We start from the raw sequence: 20,353 nt of genomic DNA on the forward strand, positions 1-20,353 counted from the left end.
CACACACACACACACACCGTGGAACGTGCAAGAGAAGATAAACTTGGTGCCACATCAACACGTCAGCCGATTGGGGAACCGCTACAAAAGGTGGAAAAGCCCATCGCTGGGGGCAGAAAATCTCTCTTCACCTCATCGGGAGGCAGCTTGTGATTCTATTCTGTCTGAATTCTTTTCAGTACATTCTGTTTCAACCTTCAGTTGGAGTGTGAGTGTCAGGAACGGCGTGAGCGTTTCTGGATCCCAAAATGCAGAGAGACACAGTATGTATAACAAAAAAATATTTATTAACAAAACGTGTCCTACAGATGAGGTCAAAGTACAAACAAATACAATAAGCTATACGAGAGTCCAAACAAAAATAGGGCAAAGCCACTCAGAAAATACAGAAAACAAAACCACTACTAGAAAAAAAGCTAGTAGGGGAAAAAACAGGCACAAGGCAGAAGAACAAAAGACACTGCTGCAAAAGCCACGCAGGAAATAATTAGCCGTAGCAAAAAGTTTGAACACTGCTGAATAAGTCAAGCGGGAACAGGTACTGTACTTACAACACGATACAGATAAAAGCCAGAGAGCAGGTACAGGGAAAGAGCAAACACAAAGCCGAGCTGAGCAGAGGGCGTGAGCAGCATGAGGCACAATCTGGCAACGAGTGAGTCTCGCTGCCATGCTTAAGAAGGCCAGGTGAGTGATTAGCCGCAGGTGTATACAGGAAACTTCGCCTTCTGCAGGGCAGCGGTGCACTGCAAAGACATGGCAGACAGGCGACAGCAGAGCGACAACACAGAACATGACAGTGAGTCTTACTCCTTCTCATAACAACAAACAAACACCTAAAGGGGAAGTGAAATTTATTTAGTCCTTGTGGCCTTTATTAGGTCGCCCAGAATTTCACCTCCAACAATATACTGTGAGATCAAGAGTGAATGAAGAAAGCAAGCATTAGTAAAGTAATGTGTTATCATGAGTATGGAGATGGGTCAGCGTCAGGATATGGTAATAGTTCCTATTTTAAAATCATCATCATCAAAGTCAATACGTCAGCGCTTAAAATGTGACAGCGCTTAAGTAGTGTCAGTTCACCCCTCACATACAGCAACCATTTTTATTACAGTATACTTTATTTTTTTAAAGGACAATACTCAAGCAGTATAGATTTACTATCCATGAAAATGACTCATACACAGCCGTTATCGCCTAAATAGCTGGCAACACAAATGAGTACCAACATAATTGTGTCTTACCTACTGACAAGCATGGTAGTGGTGGTAGCATCGTGATTTGGGGCTGCACGAGTGCTGCCGGCCACACTGACGCCATACACGAATTCCAACATGTACTGTGAGGTTCTGAAGCGGAGCATGATCATGGCAGTTTTCCAACTTACATCCAAGATGAAAAGTGCCTTGCTGAGGAAGCAGAAGTGCAGTGCAGTGGCCAAGTATGTCTCTAGACTTGAACCCAATTAAGCACCATGGGCATGTTCACTGTGCTATTTAGACCATGCCTGTGTGTTGAGTTATGAGTCCTGTGATTGACTGGCGACCAGTCCAGGGTGTCCTCAGCCTCTCGCCCAAAGTCAGCGTCAGCTGGGATAGGCTCAAGGATACCCCCGCGACCCTAGTGAGGACATAGAAAATTATAAATTCATGTCTCAAATAAAGATTGTGGATGATGGGCAAAATTCCAACAAAAAAGTGCAGTTTTCCTTTAAGAGTCTTCCTCAGCTGTAATTTTTTAAGTGTCTCCCTATTTATGTCTCTGGTGGGTTTGTCCCCTGGGGGTGGTCACAATAGGGTTGTTTTTGCTGTTATTGTGGCCTAATGTGGCTGGTGAACCACCATCCTACATAGCAATAGGTTGTTTTCTTACCTGTTGGCAAAAGAGCTTTCTTGTGGAATGAGACAATCTTTGTGGCGGTCCCTTAAGTGGCTGGATTGTCAGAGAAACTCATCATAACATACAAATGCATTTCACCCCAAAGACGAAATCCAGAGAAGCAAACTCAGTAATGTTGTTTATGCAGTACAGTGTAGTTAGGAGTGCAATGACCCCTACATTGGAGAGACCAAGCAACCCTTATACATGATGTCCAAATTCTGGATGGGGAGGACTGCTTGTTTGAAAGAGGCGTAAAAATGCCATGTATGTCAAACTAGAAAGACCCTCTCTACATAGAAACTGAGAATTTACGCTACGCTTGCTATGCAGTCACACTAGTGGGAAAACTAAATTCATCTTGCTAAGCTTTAAACTGATACAGCTATGGCATGTCGCAGAATGACTGGACCATCTGGGCATGTCCTTTGAGGAAGAGGAAGGCAAGAGGTACAGTTAATCTGCCACAGTACAGTATTTTTGCCCTTGTTAAATGTTGTAAAGACGAGCAAAATAACCCATCTGTACCATATCACCTTTAGCACCCTTTTTTGGGGGTATGAGCGGGTAAAGCATATTTCCACTGTACAGTCAGTCGTTTTAGTATGGTATGCTTTTAAAGTCCCGTAATGACCCGAATATACAGTACATAGAATGTTATTTTTTTCCCTCAAAAAAAGGCTGAAAAAAATCTGTTGTCCCATAGTCGGGAGATTTATACACAAAACCAACAGGTAATGCCAAATGATTTATCGTCAAGCAAGCCAGAGAGCTTTTCTTCCACATCAGTGACCTTGAGAGTTGCAACCACACCACAAAGGTTATGCAGGTTAGCAAACATCAGGGGAGGAGTTATGATGCTGATTTTAAGATCATGATGATCAATGAAGCTGTTTAAAGATAAATGCCACCTTTTTAGCATGCCTTAGACTCAGTTTGATTTGCTGCCTATTTGTTGAAATGACTGCTGTGCCTCCTCCGGGTGTACAGAATGGGCAAAGGGGTTTGCATGTGAAAAGAAAGACCATGAATCAAAGAAGAAATCGGTTAGTCATTATGAAAAGAAGTTGTGTAAATTGAGTTGTAAAAATTGAATTGTAAATTGACTTGTTTAGCAAAATTACAGTGTAAAGGAGGAAGCTTGAGCAACTTGAGAGGGAAATTAATAGCACGTCATACAGCAATAAAAGAGTGACTGGTGAGAGGGGAAATAGCAAATCTTTGCATATGCAAATAGGGCATGGTGGGTTGATTTTAAATCGACACATAAAGGTTTATCTCCTCAGTTAGGACTGTGGAGGACCAAGAGCAAGTCACCAACCTTTGACACACTCTTAGAAAGTGCCAATGAGGATTCAACACCTCCGACAGGATGCTTATTGACACCCACTGGGTCTAATTGTGAAGTGCATATAGGAAATTGCACTGTAGGTTTGTGCTACAATATTGGCACTTATGCTAGAGTGCCTGGGCGGTTGCAGGCACTCTCAACGGCAGTGCATCCTCCTGAAGGCACCAGCCATTTAGCATTATTTGAGCAAGCCTGTGTAGTATACGGTGGCGCCTAGACACAGCAGCATAACACAGGCTCTATTAGAGTCTCAAAATAAAAATGTTTGCGGGCGTCCCAATTACTCTTGTTTATTTGCAATTCACGCGTGGTTTCGGAATGTATCCTTCGTCAATAGCGGGAATCTACAGTATATATTGTATTTATTTTAGTGTAGTCGTCATCTCCACTAAGTCAAAAATGTATTTGTTACAAACCAAATCAACTTGAGGGCTTCCCGTAGTATTATGTTGTCAATAAACCTTTATAAGCTTGTTGTCAGGGGTTGTGGGCTGAACTCCAAAATGCAGACACCTTAGTGTGAGTAAAAGATGAAAGTTTATTGATGCTCAAGAGTTTATGAATAGGTGTAAGGGGGAATCCTCGGAGAGCAGTGTAAGGACGGCGAGGCAGCGAACGCAGCAGCAGGGCCAGGCAGGGAAGAAGATGGATCCCACTGCAAAAGTGCATTTAAAAAACAGGTGGTCAAAAGGAGTGGAAAAAACACGAAGAAACAATCTTACTTGAGCATTAAAGAGAGCCAGTGTTAGAGGGTTGTTAACAATCTGGTGACATCTCTTCTTCTCGGTGGGCCTTTAAGGGATGCTATCAAGGATGATGCAACAATGAGTTTGCGTCAAAGCCATCAAAGGTGTTATACAACAGGGTGCTGCCATAAAGAAATGAAAGGTAGGCAAGAGAAGGAAGGGAATGAAGGATTTGGAAGGGGAGAAGGGATATGGGGGGATCCTGACACTTGTATTGTCATATTGATATTGATATTTGAAAAAAACAAAACAGAATGAACATTGATTCTTTTTGTGCCTCACGATGCTCTATCGCTATCATTTTATGGAAGGTAAGAATAAGAATGACAGGATAGAGCATGCTGATCACAGCTGGTCAAAAAAATGGCCCGAAAATGCAATATTGTAAAATTTTTGGTTATATTGTGAAAGATGTATGAATTGAATGGTGTCTTGATTAATGTGGTCTGCAGTGGTGTGGATGTTTCCCTACGTTATGTAACTACATGAGTGGAGCTGAGTCTTAGAAATGCCTTATTATAAAGGGCAGGTGTACCTAATGTTGTGGCCAGCACTGTACTTTCTATGGCTGTCCTCTGGCTAGAGGATTAACGCACATGAAGCCTCCACTAATACGCCGTGTATGCAGACGAGGCCTGCAGCAGAAGTGTGAGATAAAGAAGGAAATCAAGAAGAATTGGACGAAAGAAAAGCAAACACAGATTCTGGCCACAGGCTGGCACAGACAAGCTGTTCAATCACAGGCTGGAAACCTTTTGTTATTCCTGTTTTGCAGTCATCAAAACAAAAATCATACCCACTGCTATGGAATGAAAGTCGATGGAAGATGAAGCCGTGTAATGCCACCTCATAGCTCATTAATTAAAGTGGGTTTATTAATGTAAAAGCTTTCAAAATAACTTACACCAACCAACCAAACATTTATTTACGTTATTGCTCATTAGGATATCTGGATATCTCTTTTGTGTGTTATGCTGTTATGTCAACTGAATTCTAAAAACTTTCCTGCAGTCACAATGCTGGAGGTTACAGTGAAAATCCAAAAATATTTGCAATACTCCACTCTCACCTTATTTGGTTAGTAATTATCGGTATGATAGTAGATGCAGGGGCGGATCTACCATTAAGGCAAAGTAGGCAATTGCCTACTTGGGGGCCCCAAACCAGCTGCCCCCACCCCAACCAGCACGGGCCAGGGCCACCACAACCAGCAGCAACTATATTAATGTATAATTATGTTAGCATACTAAACAAATAACATAACAAAAAGAAATCCATCTGAAAGCTAAATTCGTATTATCTTCCCCCCTCTCCTCCACACTACAATGGACTGTTCCATGATGACGCAAACTGAGCAGCAAGGAATATATGTGGGCCAGTCCAGTAGATGGCGGCAATGCACCTTTAAGTTGGTTTGCCAACCGCCATTACACATCGAAGACGAAGAAGTCGTGCGTTTGTGAGACGCTAATGTGACGCTACATACAAGTAGAAATGAAGCGAACTTGAGAGCAGGTCCGATAAGGGGAAACGGTGAGAGGAGGCCAAAAAATATATTCCGTCATTACCGAAGGGCTCAAGAGTTTTTACAAAGTCGGAAGAAAAACAAGTAAACGAGCCCGGACAGCGACACGCACGAGAAACACGTCGTGGGCGGTCCTCGGTGGACCTGCTGCACGTGGCTTTGGCGAGGACTTGGTGAGTGTGTTGCAGCATCTGCAGGAAACAACGACAGGGTGGCTGTGGAGATGGAGCCCTCGGAATAAGGACACTTTAATTTTGAATGAGTGAGATCGTATTGAATAGACACTTTAGTTTTTGCATGGCTTAAAATGCATTATTTAGAATTCATGTTATAGAAAATTGGATCTTGTAGAGTCTGCTGAATTCTGCACGATATAAATGTCCTTTGGGCAACAGTGCTATATGGTGGGTTCTCCTATGGTTTAAGTGACAGCAATTTGCATGACCAGAAACATGTGAGCCATGTAAGGCACCCTGCCAGCAGTAGTAATGGTAATTGCGTATACTGAGTTTCTACCATGCTTAACAAAGTTATGTTCAAGAGCATCACGTTTACACGTGCACAATATGTCCGAAAAGAAGTATTGATGATGATGATGATGATAATAATAGAGTTTATTTGTGTCTCTTAGTGTACAGTATGCTGTACCTAAGAGTTCATGCACTCCGAAAAAATACTTGTCAAATTAAAAAAAAAAAAAGGTATCCCCGCCATTTTTTCTGAAGCATCCTGGTAAGTTTATATAAGTTAACAAATACATTTTGATTTGTTGTTCTTGTTGTATTACAGAATGTCAAAAAGGAAAGCATCACATCTACACTTGCTATTACAGCATTCGACCGTAGGTCGGCGCTGGTATTAAGTTCCGAAGCTCACACTTGAAACTTGTTGAATGTCGAAGTTCAAATCAAACTGTGCGACCTTATACAGATGAATTTTTGCGCAAATTTGCATAAACTGAAACAAAAATATAGGAAATAATAGTTTCTTCTTCTGTTTCTGTTTTAAAAATTTGATTAACACCAAATTTACACATGTGGCGAGGGAGTGACAAACACAAGTGTGTAAAGTTTGAACAATGTCGGTCAGGAAACGTGGCCGCCATGAACCAAAACATATGTGCAGTTATATATACACAGTATATACTGTACATTCCTGGAAATACAAGTTCCTGGAAATGTTGGTGGGACTATATTGCATGCCCAAAATGTACTTTTTCCCCCACACGTTTAAAGCATCCCAATAATTTTAGAGCGTTAAATTTATGAATATTTTATTGAACAATCATAAATATATTAATAAATTATTAAAAGAGAGACGCATGCTTGCTGACTCTTTTAAATTTTATTTTAGGAAAAAAATATTGTCCTATGTTTGTGCCAACAGTATACAGTATTTATGCTCTTGATACTGAAACTTTTATGGGAGTGACATACATAAGTCTGTAAAATGTGAGCAAGATTGGCCAAGAAGCATGGGTGCCATTTACCAAAACATATTCCCAAGGACGGCATTTATGGCTATTTATCCATAATTCATTGACCAGTCTTCAAAATATGACACATGATGTCCTCCAAATAATGAATAGCATTTTTATTGATGGCTTTTCTCTCCATAGCGTCATTCGCCTGCTCATGCAATACCTGAAGGAGAACAACCTCTACAGAACCATGAGCACCTTACAGGAGGAAACCACAGTGTTGCTCAACACAGTGGAGAGAGCATCGACAGCTTCATCGCAGACGTCCAAAGGGGCCGCTGGGACTCGGTCTTGCTGGCAATCGAATCATTCAAATTGCATGACAACACGCTAATTGACCTTTATGAGCAGGTGACTTAGACTTAATGGCTATTTAACAACACTGGAAGACAGTAATGCCAGAATATTGTTTTTACATTGCCAAATGAGCATAATCTGTTCGACAGCTTTTTGTATGTTTTCATAGGTCGTCGTAGAGCTTACTGAAATGAGGGAAGTGGGAGCAGCGCGTTCCCTCCTCAGGCAAACCGACCCCAGGATCATGCTGCAGCAGACCCAGCCTGAGAGGTACCTCCACCTGGAGCACCTTCTCACGTTCTCCTACTTTGACCCACGTGAGGTGAGGCATTGAAGGGATAGTTCGGATTTTTTGACATGAAGTTGTATGACATCCTGATCAGCAAATTAATGCACAGGCGACAGTACGCAGGGATACGGCAGGGGACAAATATAACGCCGAGCGATTTGTGAGGTCTGATGTTTTTGAGGAGGCATTTTTGTCATGCAAATGTATTACTCTTTTAAACACATATTACTTTGAGAAGCCAAACTCTTTACTTAAGTGGCCCCAGCAGCTAAGCGGAGCTACGTTCCTCGTCACGGAAATTCGACCAGAACTGGACTCACAGGACCAATTGGGGAGTAAGTCACTGTTGATGTAGTACACTGCTGATAGGGCGGTCATACAACTTCATGTCAAAAAATCTGAACTATCCCTTTAAAGGGCTCGTTCATGAGAGGGTATGTGGAATAGTGACGCCCTGCTTCCAATGCTTCCACTGCAGGCATACAGTACCCTAAAGGCAACAGCAAGGAGAAGCGACGCAGGGCCATTGCCGAGGCGCTGGTGAGGGAGGTGAGCGTGGTGCCGCCGTCACGCCTCATGGGCCTCCTGGAGCAAGTCAGTGTAAGTCTCCGCACTGCATAGACACATCCTCTCCTGAAGTCACTTCATACATTCCAATTGTCTTCTTCTGATTTTTTTAGTCTTTGAGACTGGAGCAGTCTTCAGATACTCTCCCCTGAAATGACCTTTGACATGCTCACTAACAAGGATAGGTACACGGAGAAAGAGGCTTGTACAACCCAGCTGTTACGCCACATCAAGGTAACCACAAATTAGATGGTTCTGTTGTGTGGCATACAAAATCAGTGTGTTTTCAGTGATTTACATAGACGTGACCATCACATTTCAGCCTGCTGAAAGCTTTGAAGTGTTTTGTATGAGCCACTGTAATCCTAACCCTAACTCCTAACCCTGACTCAAACCATAACCAATCTAATCCGGGAATATTGATCAAAGAATTACATATGAAGAAAGCCCTCATCATGCCCTTGAATTTGTGGTATAACTCCATTTGGTTTGTTGCAAATTGATGTGGTTGTTGCTTACTAGTGAACTTTGTGATTATGCCTTTAAGGTCAATGTTAACAAACACCACAAAATCAATAATTTGAGTGGCTCTTTACCAACTATATGGCCACAAAGTTTGGTGATGATTGCATGAAAGCAGGTAAACTAATTACAAGCTTCTTAAGCCCTCAATGTGTCCATTTCAGGTATGAGTCAGGGGGGTTTATTGCAAATTTATTTTTAACTTACAGTATTTTACACTCTGGGACAATTTACCAATTTACCTATCTCAAAAGTGTATGCAATGACAGCATTAAAACTGCATCATTTTTTTGTTTTACATTTGAAAAAACATGAATTTAAATCAATGTGCAGTTTAGGCGATGGTCCCACGTGGAATGTGCCCATTTTTCCCCCGATGGCAAATACCGTAAAGCACCGTGCATAAACCGCACACGTGTATTAACCGCACCCCCATTTTCAGGCTCACGGCGGGGGGAAAAAAATTTTTAGTTCATAAATGCTTGCCAATTCTTTTATCTCAAATCAACATGCGTAAAGGTACTAAGCAATTTCAAAAAGGAGAAATCTGCCGTCCATCAATTCATCTGCAATGGTATTCATATAAGAAAAGTTTGACGTCAACTTGCCGATGATGTCCTCCAATGCCGGATGACTGACTCGTCCACACCGTGCTGCCGTCCTGCTGCCCGGTTCCCAAACTCTTCTGCATACCGGCAGACGGAGAGTTTGAACGCTGCGGTGAAAGATCGTCGTGGCATTTTGAGAGGGTACAGGCCCATCACACCGCCCGAACTTTGCTGTAGCGTCCCCTTAACGGTAGGAAGAGGGGGCCGAATTTCGACAACGCTCGTCACAAAATGGGGGAACAAAAAATAGAAAACACGGGTGTTGTCCTAGCGGTGCACCGCTGAAGCCAGCGTTGCTTTAGCCTTGATTTAACGGTAGCGAATGTTGGTTTAGCGGTGACGCGAGCGGTGATAGAGTGGCGTCCTGCACATGCGGATCAGTTATCCATGTATTGTACATAACACAGCATTGCTTCAGTGTGAATTTGAATAAACTCCAATGTTGAATTGTATTTTACATTTGCAATGTTTTCATGGAAGCTTAGGTTAGCTTCAGTGTATATAGAGATCGTTTCACTGTGTGAAAATACAGACAGGCGTCAGATAAATTAGTTGCATACGCAAGCATTTTCAGCAACTGTACAGCAGAGGGCGCTAAAGTCAAAGCAACTGTCTGACCCACAGACTGCTATTCTAAAATGGGCTTGTAGTCAATTTCTGCGTCTGGTCACAGACCTGTCATTGTGTATAAACCGCACCCCGATTTTTTGCTTCTTACCAGTGGAAAAAAAGGTGCGGTTTATATACGGTGCTTTACGGTACTTGATTTCGGGCTCGGTGGACGGTTTCATTGAAGTGTGGAACTTCTACACTGGCAGCATCAGCAAGGTAAATATCAGAATAGTCGTGGTAAAAACAAACAGGTATAAAACAAATACAAAATAAACATGTTCATGACTTTCTTTGCTCTTCCCTGTGTATGCATTAGGATTTAAAGTACCAGGCCTAAGATGGCTTCGTGATGATGGATGATGCTGTGTTGTGCATGTGCTTCAGTCAAGATTCTGATCTACTGGCCACTGGAGCTCAAAATGGAAAAATAAAAGGTAAAAGCAGCTTTTACTTAACAATGAAACTATACAACTGAAAAGACTATCCTGTATTAACTATGAAATACATACAGTATATAACCCTATGTGTATGTGTTGCATACAAGGTTTGGGAGATCCAGAGTGGCTTGTGCCTGTGCAGGTTTGAGGATGCTCACAACAAAGGAGTGACATGCCTGAGTTTCTCTTAAGGACAGCAACCACATCATCAGTATGTCTTTTGACCACACCATCAGGTGGGTTCAAACTTTGAGTCGAGTTTCTAGAAAATCCATCTTCTATGCCGCTTAGCCTCAATAGGCCTGCGGGGGTATGCTGGAGCCTATGCCAGCTGACTTTGGGCGAGAGGCAAAAGGTACACCCTAGTTGCCAGCCAATTGCATGGCACATATAGACAAACAACCGTTCACACTCACATTCATACCTATGGACAATTAACAATATTTAACCTAACATGCGTGTTTTTGGAATGTGGGAGGAAAGCAGAGTAGTTCATAATGGGAATGATTTTAGTCAAAAAACTAATATTTTCAAAATAAAAGGAAATAAAATATTACATTACATTACATCAAATCATTTCCCCAACTCAATCAACAATTATTATTGAGAAATTAAGAACGGACCCTGAAGCTAATCACAGGGCTCTACATAAAATAAAATAAAATAAAATAAAAAATACATAAAAAAAAAAAAAATCATTTATTTTGGAGGTGTTGAAAATGCTAAAGTCGTGTTAAACTATTTGGATCAATAGAAGATGTACTCATTTTTGCAATGTCTTTACTTATATCAAGCACTTTTTGCAAATGTTTGATATATGCTCTAAGTGGTTATGCTGCCATGCTGTGGTGTCATTGGTGACAATTCTATTGTCACTTCTAATTAAACATTAATGAACTAACTTGTGCACTTTAATTATATTTTAAAATAACTTCAGTGTTCCCTATAGCCCTGTGACAGTTCATATTGCATGATGCTCCCTGTGAATGTAATGATAGCGTATTCACAGAACAAAGAATCTCCATCACAGTCAAGGAGTTGGAGATCTATTTATGTCTCCAGAGGGGTGTGCTTGGTGTGTGGGTGCAGCTGAGACGCCCTGTGCTCAGGCACAACACTGCCACGTGTTCCACCACGAGTGGCAATTTTCTGTTTACGTAGACAAAGCGCAGCCTCGCAGAGAGACGCACCGAGTGAATTGATGGGCCTTCCTTGTCACAGCCCAGCTAATCCGTAGCTTGGCTAAGTCAGCTGGGATAGGCTTCAGCATGCCCCTGCAACCCTAATGAGGAGAAGCGGCATAGAAAATGGATGGATGATCCATGCAAGAAGATATGCCAAGCATTTTTTTGTTATCGAAAATAAATACTAAAAGCAAGTTATCGATCCATTTCTTAATAAAAAAAAATTATTAAAATATATAAATATATGTTAATCAAATGCATGGACAATTGTGTAATAATATCCATCCGTTTTCTATGCCGCTTATCCTCACTAGGGTTGCGGGGCTATGCTGGAGCCTACCCCACCTGACTTGGGGCGAGAGGCGGGGTACACCTTGGACTGGTCACCAGCCAATCGCAGGGCACTATGTTATAATATCCTGAGGCAATTATACATTTGTATTGACATACATATTCACACTTACAACCAGCCCTCTGAGGGCAGCCATAACTGTTATGTGGACACCAATGAAAACGAATTTGACACCCCTGATTATATATATTGTTTTTGGATGGTAAAAACTGCAGGGGACCAAAACTTCCTTTGGAAAAAGTGCAGGGGACGTGTCCCCTCTGTCCCCACCCCAAATTATGTCCATGGCTGGAGTTGGCTGTAGAGGTGAGTGGTCTTTTACAAGTCGTTGTACATAGGAATCATTTTATTTACTTCTTTTTACAGTCATCAAGAACTTGTCAAAAATGTGAATGTCCACTACGGTGCTTTTCAGTTGCTCAAAAAGAAAGTTTATTGCAGGATTATGCAAGGGCAATATAAAAATGCAAAACCACACAAAGCAGTTATAATAGTACTTGTCAAATACAGTATATGGTAAAAGTTGCTAATTACTACGAGACACTATTGCTCCAACTGACCTTGATTTAACCTTCAAAAACCTTGGCATAGATGTGAAAAGGGGGCAAAATGTTTGACAAAGAGTGAAATGTCCCAAATAAAAAAAGGGGAAATTTTTGGTCAAAAGAGCCAAATGCCAATGTGTGTGAGGGGATAAAAAGAATAAGTGTACTAATAGTAATTACCAAAAATAGTAAAACTTACATAAACATGAGAAAATTATATGATTGAAAATGAAAAAGCGTGTAGGGCAAACTGAAGGATCGACTGTCTGCAGACCGTCCCTTGCACGACGCCTTACTCAGAGGTCGTCTTCTTACTGGTTTTAACCTGTTCCATGGATTGCACTTGCATTGCATCATACGTTGTTCTTGTCACACATCACCTTTCCCAAAAGAGTGCACTCTTTGCATGAAAAAAGATCATATATTCGGCTACTATGACTACTGATTAAAACATATAGTACTTGACAAATATTGCAGATGTATGTGTGGATTTGCTTGGCATGTATGCATGTAAAACCTCCAAGCATGACAGATAGCCCTCCTTCCTCCTACCACCCATAAGGGCTCAGTGTTAAAATGAAACGGAATAAAGTTAGTATCTAAGTTAGCATGTGTTCCACGGTGCCAGTCTGGCTATAACAGGTCGTGAAAACACCAATTGGCCTCGCAGGGTCAACGGTCGTTCTCCTAGGGCACGATGACGAGAGTGACAACCGTGTAGCCCCGCTTCACCAGCACACGAAACTCGTAGCCTCGCTTGATGGCGGCATAGACGTCACTGGCGGATGTCACACGCTTGCCATCGACGCCGATGATGACATCACCCTTCTGCAGACCGGCGCTGTGTTGCAAACACACAAAAAACACAAATAAAACACAACACACTGGACACAACAGAAAGACAATGAAGGTCCAATGAGAGGCTGCAGAGGTTGTGATGTCACCCAAATAATTTACTTTGACAAGAGGTGAGACTTTTGGTGCTCTTTGATGAGAACGTTCTAGGAGAGCAAAGGTTAGAACAACAGCACCACATCTATCACTCGTCCTTCCCGCAGAAGAAAAGAACTTTGTCACATGACCGCTCACCTACGATTCAAGCACAGCTTTTTGGACCCGCCTCCTCATCTGGTAAAATCAGTGCACTTTGATGTGTGTCAGTGTGTGTGAGGGTCTGGTCCAGTCACGAGCACTTACGCCTTGGCAGGAGGCCAGTCGAAGACGCCCATGATGTAAGCACCAGAGGTGACGTCTGGGAAGTCCCACAGTCCCTTCTTGAGCTCCTTGGCCAACCTGGACACACCACAACAGGTCTAATTATAATCATCATCGTGTGCGTGTGCGAGACACTTACTTTGGTGTGAGGCTAATCATCCAGATGCCAGTGTCCTCCTTCAGGCGGTTTATCACTGCTCAAAACAACACAAAGGTTCATCATCATGTTGACCTCAAGGTGAAGGCGGTACCAACCTTCGACCTTGCCCAGGTACTCTCTGATCTCCTCTGAAGAGATGGCAATGTGCCCATCAATGTCCTGTCTACTGATAGTGCCGACCACTTCTCCGTCCTGCAGGACAAACACAACCTCATGAATTAAAAGGGATGGCAGCAAATGTTCAGAGAGTTTGGTGTGGAGCAGCTGAGTCGAAGGTCAGAAGACGTCACTCACCAAGTTGACAAGAGGACCATCCAGGGTGCCGCACTGTCAGAAAACAACACATGCAGAACAAAATCAAGATGTATTTCGAAACTTGGCCGAATTCATAGCCGTCATGAGGACCAGCAAAAGCAACATTCAAATAAATCGGGCATCACGTGACTCACCTCGCTGAGGTTTTTAATCTTAATGTAGTGTCTGCCATTGTGATGGAAGTCCAGTTCCTTGATGAAGGCGATCTTGGCAACATTCCACATGCCCATGACCAACACCATCTCACCAAGGCAAAGGTCCGCCGAATTGCCGAGCCGAAGAAATGGCAGTTTGGTCTGAAATGACAACAGGAATTAGCTTTTAGCATGCTAGCTGAAGCGTTACCACTGTAGCATTCTAGCATGTTGTCACTTAGCAGTCTTGTCACTCACGGTTGTGTTGATCTTGATCACAGTGAGGCCAGGCAACTCAAAGTCTTTAATCTCTGCCTCAAATGTAGCACCATTGTTCAGCCTCACCTGCAGTTACAACACTTCATGTCACATGATCAGGCACCGCCTACCTTTACTCTCCTCCCATTGGCCAGCGCCTACCTGTACTGGCTCATTCTCTGAGAACCTGTGGTCATCAATGACGATGAGTCCGTCCTCAGACACGATGAAGCCAAGGGTAGGGGACATCTCCCCAGCCCAGTTCCAGTGACTGGGCCTGCATGGGAAGAGGGCATCTGAGTGAAGGCAGCTATTGTCTTACGTTGTGTTGTTGTGTTGCCTTCTTCGTACTTGAAATAGCTGGAGACAAGAACAACGGCGGGCGCGACCTTCTCCATTATGCCAGACAAGTTGTACTTGAGGCCAAGACTGTTGCTTTTCTGTAGACCTGATGGGCAGGGCGGCAACATTGTGGGATTGGTCATCGCTGGCGCACCGGTGGGACCGGTGACATTGATCTGTAGCTCCTCTGTCTCACTGATGTCGCGGGTCTGATGTGTGCCGTTTCCTGCACTTCCCCCTGAATCTGACGAGCACATGATGACGCCACCTGAGCACATGAAGGGGTTGTCCAGGTTCAAAGTTCACAGCAAAGCGTGTCACCACTCTTTCTGTATGCGCATGCCATGACCTTACAGCTGCTTGATGTACTCTAGCATGTCTTCAACTGAGCATATAGCACCATGTGACAGCACAAGTCAATCACTCACCTGTCAGGAGCAGCAAGAGCAGCATCTCTGGACGACAAGCAACCATCCTGACCGATGGACTGTGTTATCAAAGTAGACCTCAAAACAAAAACAAGCTGTTAAATGTAGGCATCACTAATAATGATCAAAGCCTGTGAAGATTGTCATTACTATTAATACTCATAAAAACTCATCAAATATGAAGATGATGTCATAGCCTTTATTGTAGTATGATATGATATGGCAGGTTGTGTAATGATGATTTTCATAGTCTTTATTGTAGTATGATATATGGCAGGTTGTGTAATGATGATTTTCATAGGCTTTATTGCAGTATGATATGATATGGCAGGCGATGTAATGATGATTTTCATAGTCTTTATTGTAGTATGATCTGATATATGGCAGGCTGTGGAATGATTTTCATAGTGTTTATTGTAGTATACGATATGGCAGGCGGTGTAATGATGATTTTCATAGTCTTTATTGCAGTATGATATGATATGGCAGGCGGTGTAATGATGATTTTCTGCCGTGTTAGGACAATGGCACGGGTTAAGCAGGCAGAGGACAGTGAAAGTGCTTGTGGAACATGAAAGAGGGCACCCAATATGCTTGTGTAACTTGGGCAATAATGGGAAGACAGGGAAGATTTTATTCATTTTTATTCAGAAATAGGTTTCTCAGCATAATGTTAGATTATTAGGAGTTATCAAATCAGTTCCCATGTTTAGTTTATCAAGTATGGCATCTTTGTAGGTGTGTGAGGCAGAAGGTTACAGATGCCCCAGGGTGAGCCCTGCCCTTCTCTCCTGGGGTTGGGGTTGGTGTGGCAGGTTTGCGGCCCCTGCAGCATGCTAACAGTAAGCATGTTAGCATTGCTAGCCTGCTAACTGCCAACAGTTAGCATGTAACAACATGCGAGGAGACCCGCCCCCCCACACGGCCACACCACTCCCAACCACAGGAGAGCAGAGAAGGCCCAGACTGGCCAGTCTCTCTCACACACACACACACACACACACACACACACACACACACTAGCACCAAGGGACCAACCACACACCCTTCAAAGCCTGGGCACATCTCGTAACATCACTACTGTACAAACAACTATATTTTATGCACTTTTAGTCGTCATCATTGTCACTAAACACCAACAATAAATAACATACATTGCAGATAATTCAATCATGCATACAGTTGGTTAGCACATCATGTATAATCACTCATTATTAAATTAAAAGGTTGTTTATATAGTTAGAAACAACATGGGTTAATGAGTTTATAAAGCCCAGTCCCATAACAATAATCTGAATTGTTTAAAAATAAACGAAAGGCTATCAAGCTAAATTGAAAAAACTAAACCGAAAATTTCCAGCAAATAGTTTGTGTCCAAAAAAACAACTTACGAGAGTCAAGTTGTCCTCTTCAGTGGTCTGAGGAGAGTATGCGGAAGGATACTGTGAGGGATGGCGTGTCGACATGAGCGGCGATGCCTCCTTATATCCAAATTTTCAATGACGTCACGATCACATGGCTGCTTCAGCTAACACATGTTTAATGCTGGCTCATGTGGTCATTCTCTGAGAATGCTGACTCAGCACTTTGTTATCTACGAAATAACAATTGTTGCAAGTCTCTTAACCTGACACGATTGTTACAATCTCATCTAGCGAATCAGCAGGTGTTCGGGAAATACGTCCCACTTGGAACAGCCCAAGTGGGACAGAGAGCGAACATCTTTGAACGGGGCCTCAAATTCAACTCAACTGGGGGCCCCTGGATGTAGGGTCTCGGTGAGGCTGGACAGCATCAAGTATTCAGTGCGGAATCACGTTTCAACCAAGCTAAGCTAGGCCATAGCTGATAAAAAATATAAAACAATGAAAGGGTCTCTTCCTTACAAAAAGCTAAAGTACCGTACCTGACTCAACTTTGATGTTGAGTAGGAGGCCACAAAATATGGTCATGATGGTCAATAGCGTCCGGGACTTCAACATTGATTTATTGAACCTCAATAAATGAAAGAAGATAGATGACTTCACAGACACAATGTACATCATGAGCCCATATCCTAGGACGGGCCAAAAAGAATGAAAGCATGCAAGGGTATTTTGTAAAGCAACACATGTAGTTATGCTTAGAAATTATGTATATCTCAAGAATAAAATGCATCTCAGCTTTACGATATGGGTGCAAAAAGCATATTATTAGTATAAAATGTGAGCTTTGCTCTTTTTTTGCCATTTTTGCTCTTGTTTTTTTTACATTTTCTAATATTTTTGTATCCACTGTGACACTTGCGGGCCACACGGTAGTCTAGTGGTTAGCATGTTGGCCACACAGTCACAGTCTGGAGATCGGGAAGACCTGGGTTCGATTATCCATGTTTGCATGTTCTCCCCGTGTGTGTGGGGGTTTTCTCCGGTACTCCGGTTTCCTCCCACATTCCAAAAACATGCATGTTTGGTTAATTGGAGACTCTAAATTGTCCATAGGTGTGAATGTGAGTGTGAATGATTGTTTGTCTATACAGTATGTGCTTTGCAATTGGCTGAAGTCAGCTGGGATAGGCTCCAGCATACCCCCACAACCCTAATAGTAAATGGATGGATGGATGGATGTGACACTTGCTGTTTTTTTGGGTCCTTATCTGTTTATTTTCTGTCCCTTCCTGCTCTTTGTTTTGTCCTTTTCAGACTTTGGCCCTCCGTGTGTCAGGTGGAGCTACTAGGCAGCCGCAGCTGTTCCTTATCTACCACTTCTACTTAATTTCTGTGGTTGCAGCAGGAGGTTGCTGGATTATTTTCCTGCTTGGACGCCATTCCTTGCCTCCCTCGTCTTCCTAGACCGCAATACACTTTTGGCTTTTTGACTTTTGACCTTTTTTTTAATCAGAAATATTTTTATTGAATTTTGACAAATTAAAAAACAAATGCACACAGTGTTTGCTGGTAGTTTAGACAGAGAACGAGAGAGAGAGAGGAAAAAAAAAACCCACCCACAAAGTAAGCCACACAGCCCAAAGAGACACAGGTCCAAGTTTGGTAGGACAATTAAATGTAAAACAATCAAAGCAAATGCTTGTGAATTCAGCAATAGATGACAGTAAATAGGCCAGAGAGGGAAAGCTCAGGTAAATTTAAAGTTAAAGAAATATGCTAAGAAAGGTCTGACTTTTGACCTTTAACCCTGTTCTGTACTACTGTTTTGCTCACCCTCCTGCTAGTTCTGTAGTCCGCCTGACTCACAGGTAGTTTTCAGTTCAGCTCTTATTTTACGGTTAATCCCGGTGCCTCCTTTGCTTCCTTCGTTATGCACCGCAGTTTTCTGTTCCTGTATTGCTCGCCTTGTGCACTCATGAAATGACTCTGCCTACCTCTGCTGGCGTCGTATCCGCATCCTGGGATCCCTCCTCTCTGCTCTGATCCAGGGCCTGACTATTTTCTTCTTAATTGATCTTTGTAACTTTTCTTCCCCGTTTTTTATTTTTATTTTTTCTTGTTAAATGATATTTCTAGAATGTACTGTGAGGTGATAAACACACTTGACACCCGTCCTTAGCTATAGAACCACTGATTTTTATTCTAATCAAGCTGCATGCAGAACGCTGATGTCACAAACCATACAGTGATTTGTACAGATGCATAAATACTGTGAGGTTCCCAATAGTATTGTATTTCTTTATTGAATCCTATTTGCCGTACTTCTCACAATATTTCTTATAGAATTCTGGTTCAGTTGCTGCAATCAGGGGCGTCAAAGTGGGGGCTGTCACTCTTTTCTTCTTTTAAAATATACAATCAACATGGCAATAAACCCTCAATAAAGAATGCAATCACTGTATAGAATGGATGGTGGCCTCCACACTGCCTACGTGACCTTGGACACAGCTTCGATGAGATACGACTTCCTGGTGACTCAGCTCTTTTGCCAACCACGAAATAAGTAACAAAAATGATTGTTGCAAGTTGGTTAACTGGAAACAATGGTTGCAATCGCATCTCGCTAATCAGCAGGTGTTAGGGACACGACGTCGTATAAACAGCAAGTCTGGGACGGCAGGTCAGAGAGAGTTCACATTTTCAAATGTACTAACCATTTGGTCAAGTATTGAAATGTTTGAGGACTGGATTGAGGCAGCCTTCAGCCTTCAAACTTGAACTGTGACAATATTTGGCAAAAAGTGTCCATGAAAGAGATCAATTTTGGGTGGAAAACGGATTGAAACATGTTTGTAAAAAGAAAATCACACTTACAGAACATTTCAAAGCAAAGACTTGTCGAAGCAGAAGCTAAATACACCAGCATTTCGGTGTGGACTAACACACAAGGTCACTTTGCAAAGAAAACAAGAAATGCCAGCAAACCCCCCAAAAAAACAATAAAAGTGAAATAAATGCGTCCTAATAGGCCTTTCAAACATTTTTTAACGACTCCACGCTCTGTGGTGCCATTGGAGAGTCTGGGAGAGCATTCCACAGGCATGGGGGGAGCAGCTTGAAAGTCCGCTCTCCCATAGTGTAGAGTTTGGTGCGGGACTGCTGAAGGCCGCAAGTGTCGGTGTAACAGATGTGATTGAGGTTTACCTGCAGTGTGAGGTGAGGACCTCTTTGAGGCACACTGGGACGTTTCGCCATGTTTTTGAGATTGGAGAGGTGACGAATGTGGTTTCCTGCACCGAGGCTTGTGGCAGAGGAAGAAAGAAGAATGTTGTGGCCAGAGACAACAATACTACTGATGAGGGATGAGTGGGTCTGATGTGGGGTACAAATGAGGATTCCTTCTGTTTGCAGGAGTATGACGTTCTTCGACATCGGTGCCGTTGTCTCCTCCAGGCATGCAGTGACAGCAGAAGTAATAATATTAATACTATAATAATAAATACATTTGATTTGTTTTGCACTTTACAGTTCATCAATCTCAAAGTACTGCAGAGCAGAAACAAAGAAAAAAAGGCATCATTAGTTCTAAAATCAAATAAAAACTAAACAAACCTAGAAACTAGAAGTGGAGGTGGGATCTATGCTTGTGCCAATCATGTGCTGACGCTAAACTCGAGAGAGATTCAACCCGCTTGTTGACTGGAGAGGACGTGCATGGCAAGAGCTCTGCTGCCGATA

The 20,353-nt window shown here is 42.5% G+C and overlaps 1 protein-coding gene and 1 pseudogene across 2 annotated transcripts; one reads left to right on the forward strand and one right to left on the reverse strand.

The window, feature by feature from the left end:
• Nucleotides 1-19,518, forward strand: LOC129183361 (WD40 repeat-containing protein SMU1-like; annotated as a pseudogene).
• Nucleotides 12,260-16,723, reverse strand: LOC129183358 (serine protease HTRA1A-like). 2 transcript variants are annotated; one of them, XM_054780491.1, is made up of 11 exons: nucleotides 16,640-16,723; nucleotides 15,249-15,326; nucleotides 14,830-15,088; nucleotides 14,641-14,755; nucleotides 14,479-14,565; nucleotides 14,221-14,382; nucleotides 14,066-14,098; nucleotides 13,867-13,963; nucleotides 13,751-13,805; nucleotides 13,594-13,689; nucleotides 12,260-13,237 (listed from the first exon to the last, which is right to left on the reverse strand). In XM_054780491.1, exons 2-11 carry the CDS (start codon nucleotides 15,292-15,294, stop codon nucleotides 13,084-13,086), a joined length of 1,104 nt encoding a protein of 367 aa, XP_054636466.1. In that variant the 5' UTR covers nucleotides 15,295-15,326; nucleotides 16,640-16,723; the 3' UTR covers nucleotides 12,260-13,083. The 2 variants fall into 2 exon arrangements, with proteins under 2 accessions (XP_054636466.1, XP_054636468.1); XM_054780493.1 differs by having other exon boundaries at nucleotides 14,830-15,064; nucleotides 16,640-16,711.
• Nucleotides 19,519-20,353: the final 835 nt, after the last annotated feature.

Source organism: Dunckerocampus dactyliophorus, chromosome 6, assembly GCF_027744805.1.
Source record: "Dunckerocampus dactyliophorus isolate RoL2022-P2 chromosome 6, RoL_Ddac_1.1, whole genome shotgun sequence".
Classification (NCBI taxonomy): Eukaryota; Metazoa; Chordata; class Actinopteri; order Syngnathiformes; family Syngnathidae; genus Dunckerocampus; species Dunckerocampus dactyliophorus.

Bases quoted from the DNA above. Each gene is read 5' to 3' on its own strand.
- LOC129183358 (XM_054780491.1), bottom strand. From the start codon at position 15,294: ATGGTTGCTTGTCGTCCAGAGATGCTGCTCTTGCTGCTCCTGACAG. The intron at 14,383-14,478 runs GTGAGTGACAAG...TTGTCATTTCAG, and splicing joins TGATCAAGATCAACACAACC to ACCAAACTGCCATTTCTTCG. The intron at 13,690-13,750 runs GTAAGTGTCTCG...TGGTGTGTCCAG, and splicing joins ATGATTAGCCTCACACCAAA to GTTGGCCAAGGAGCTCAAGA.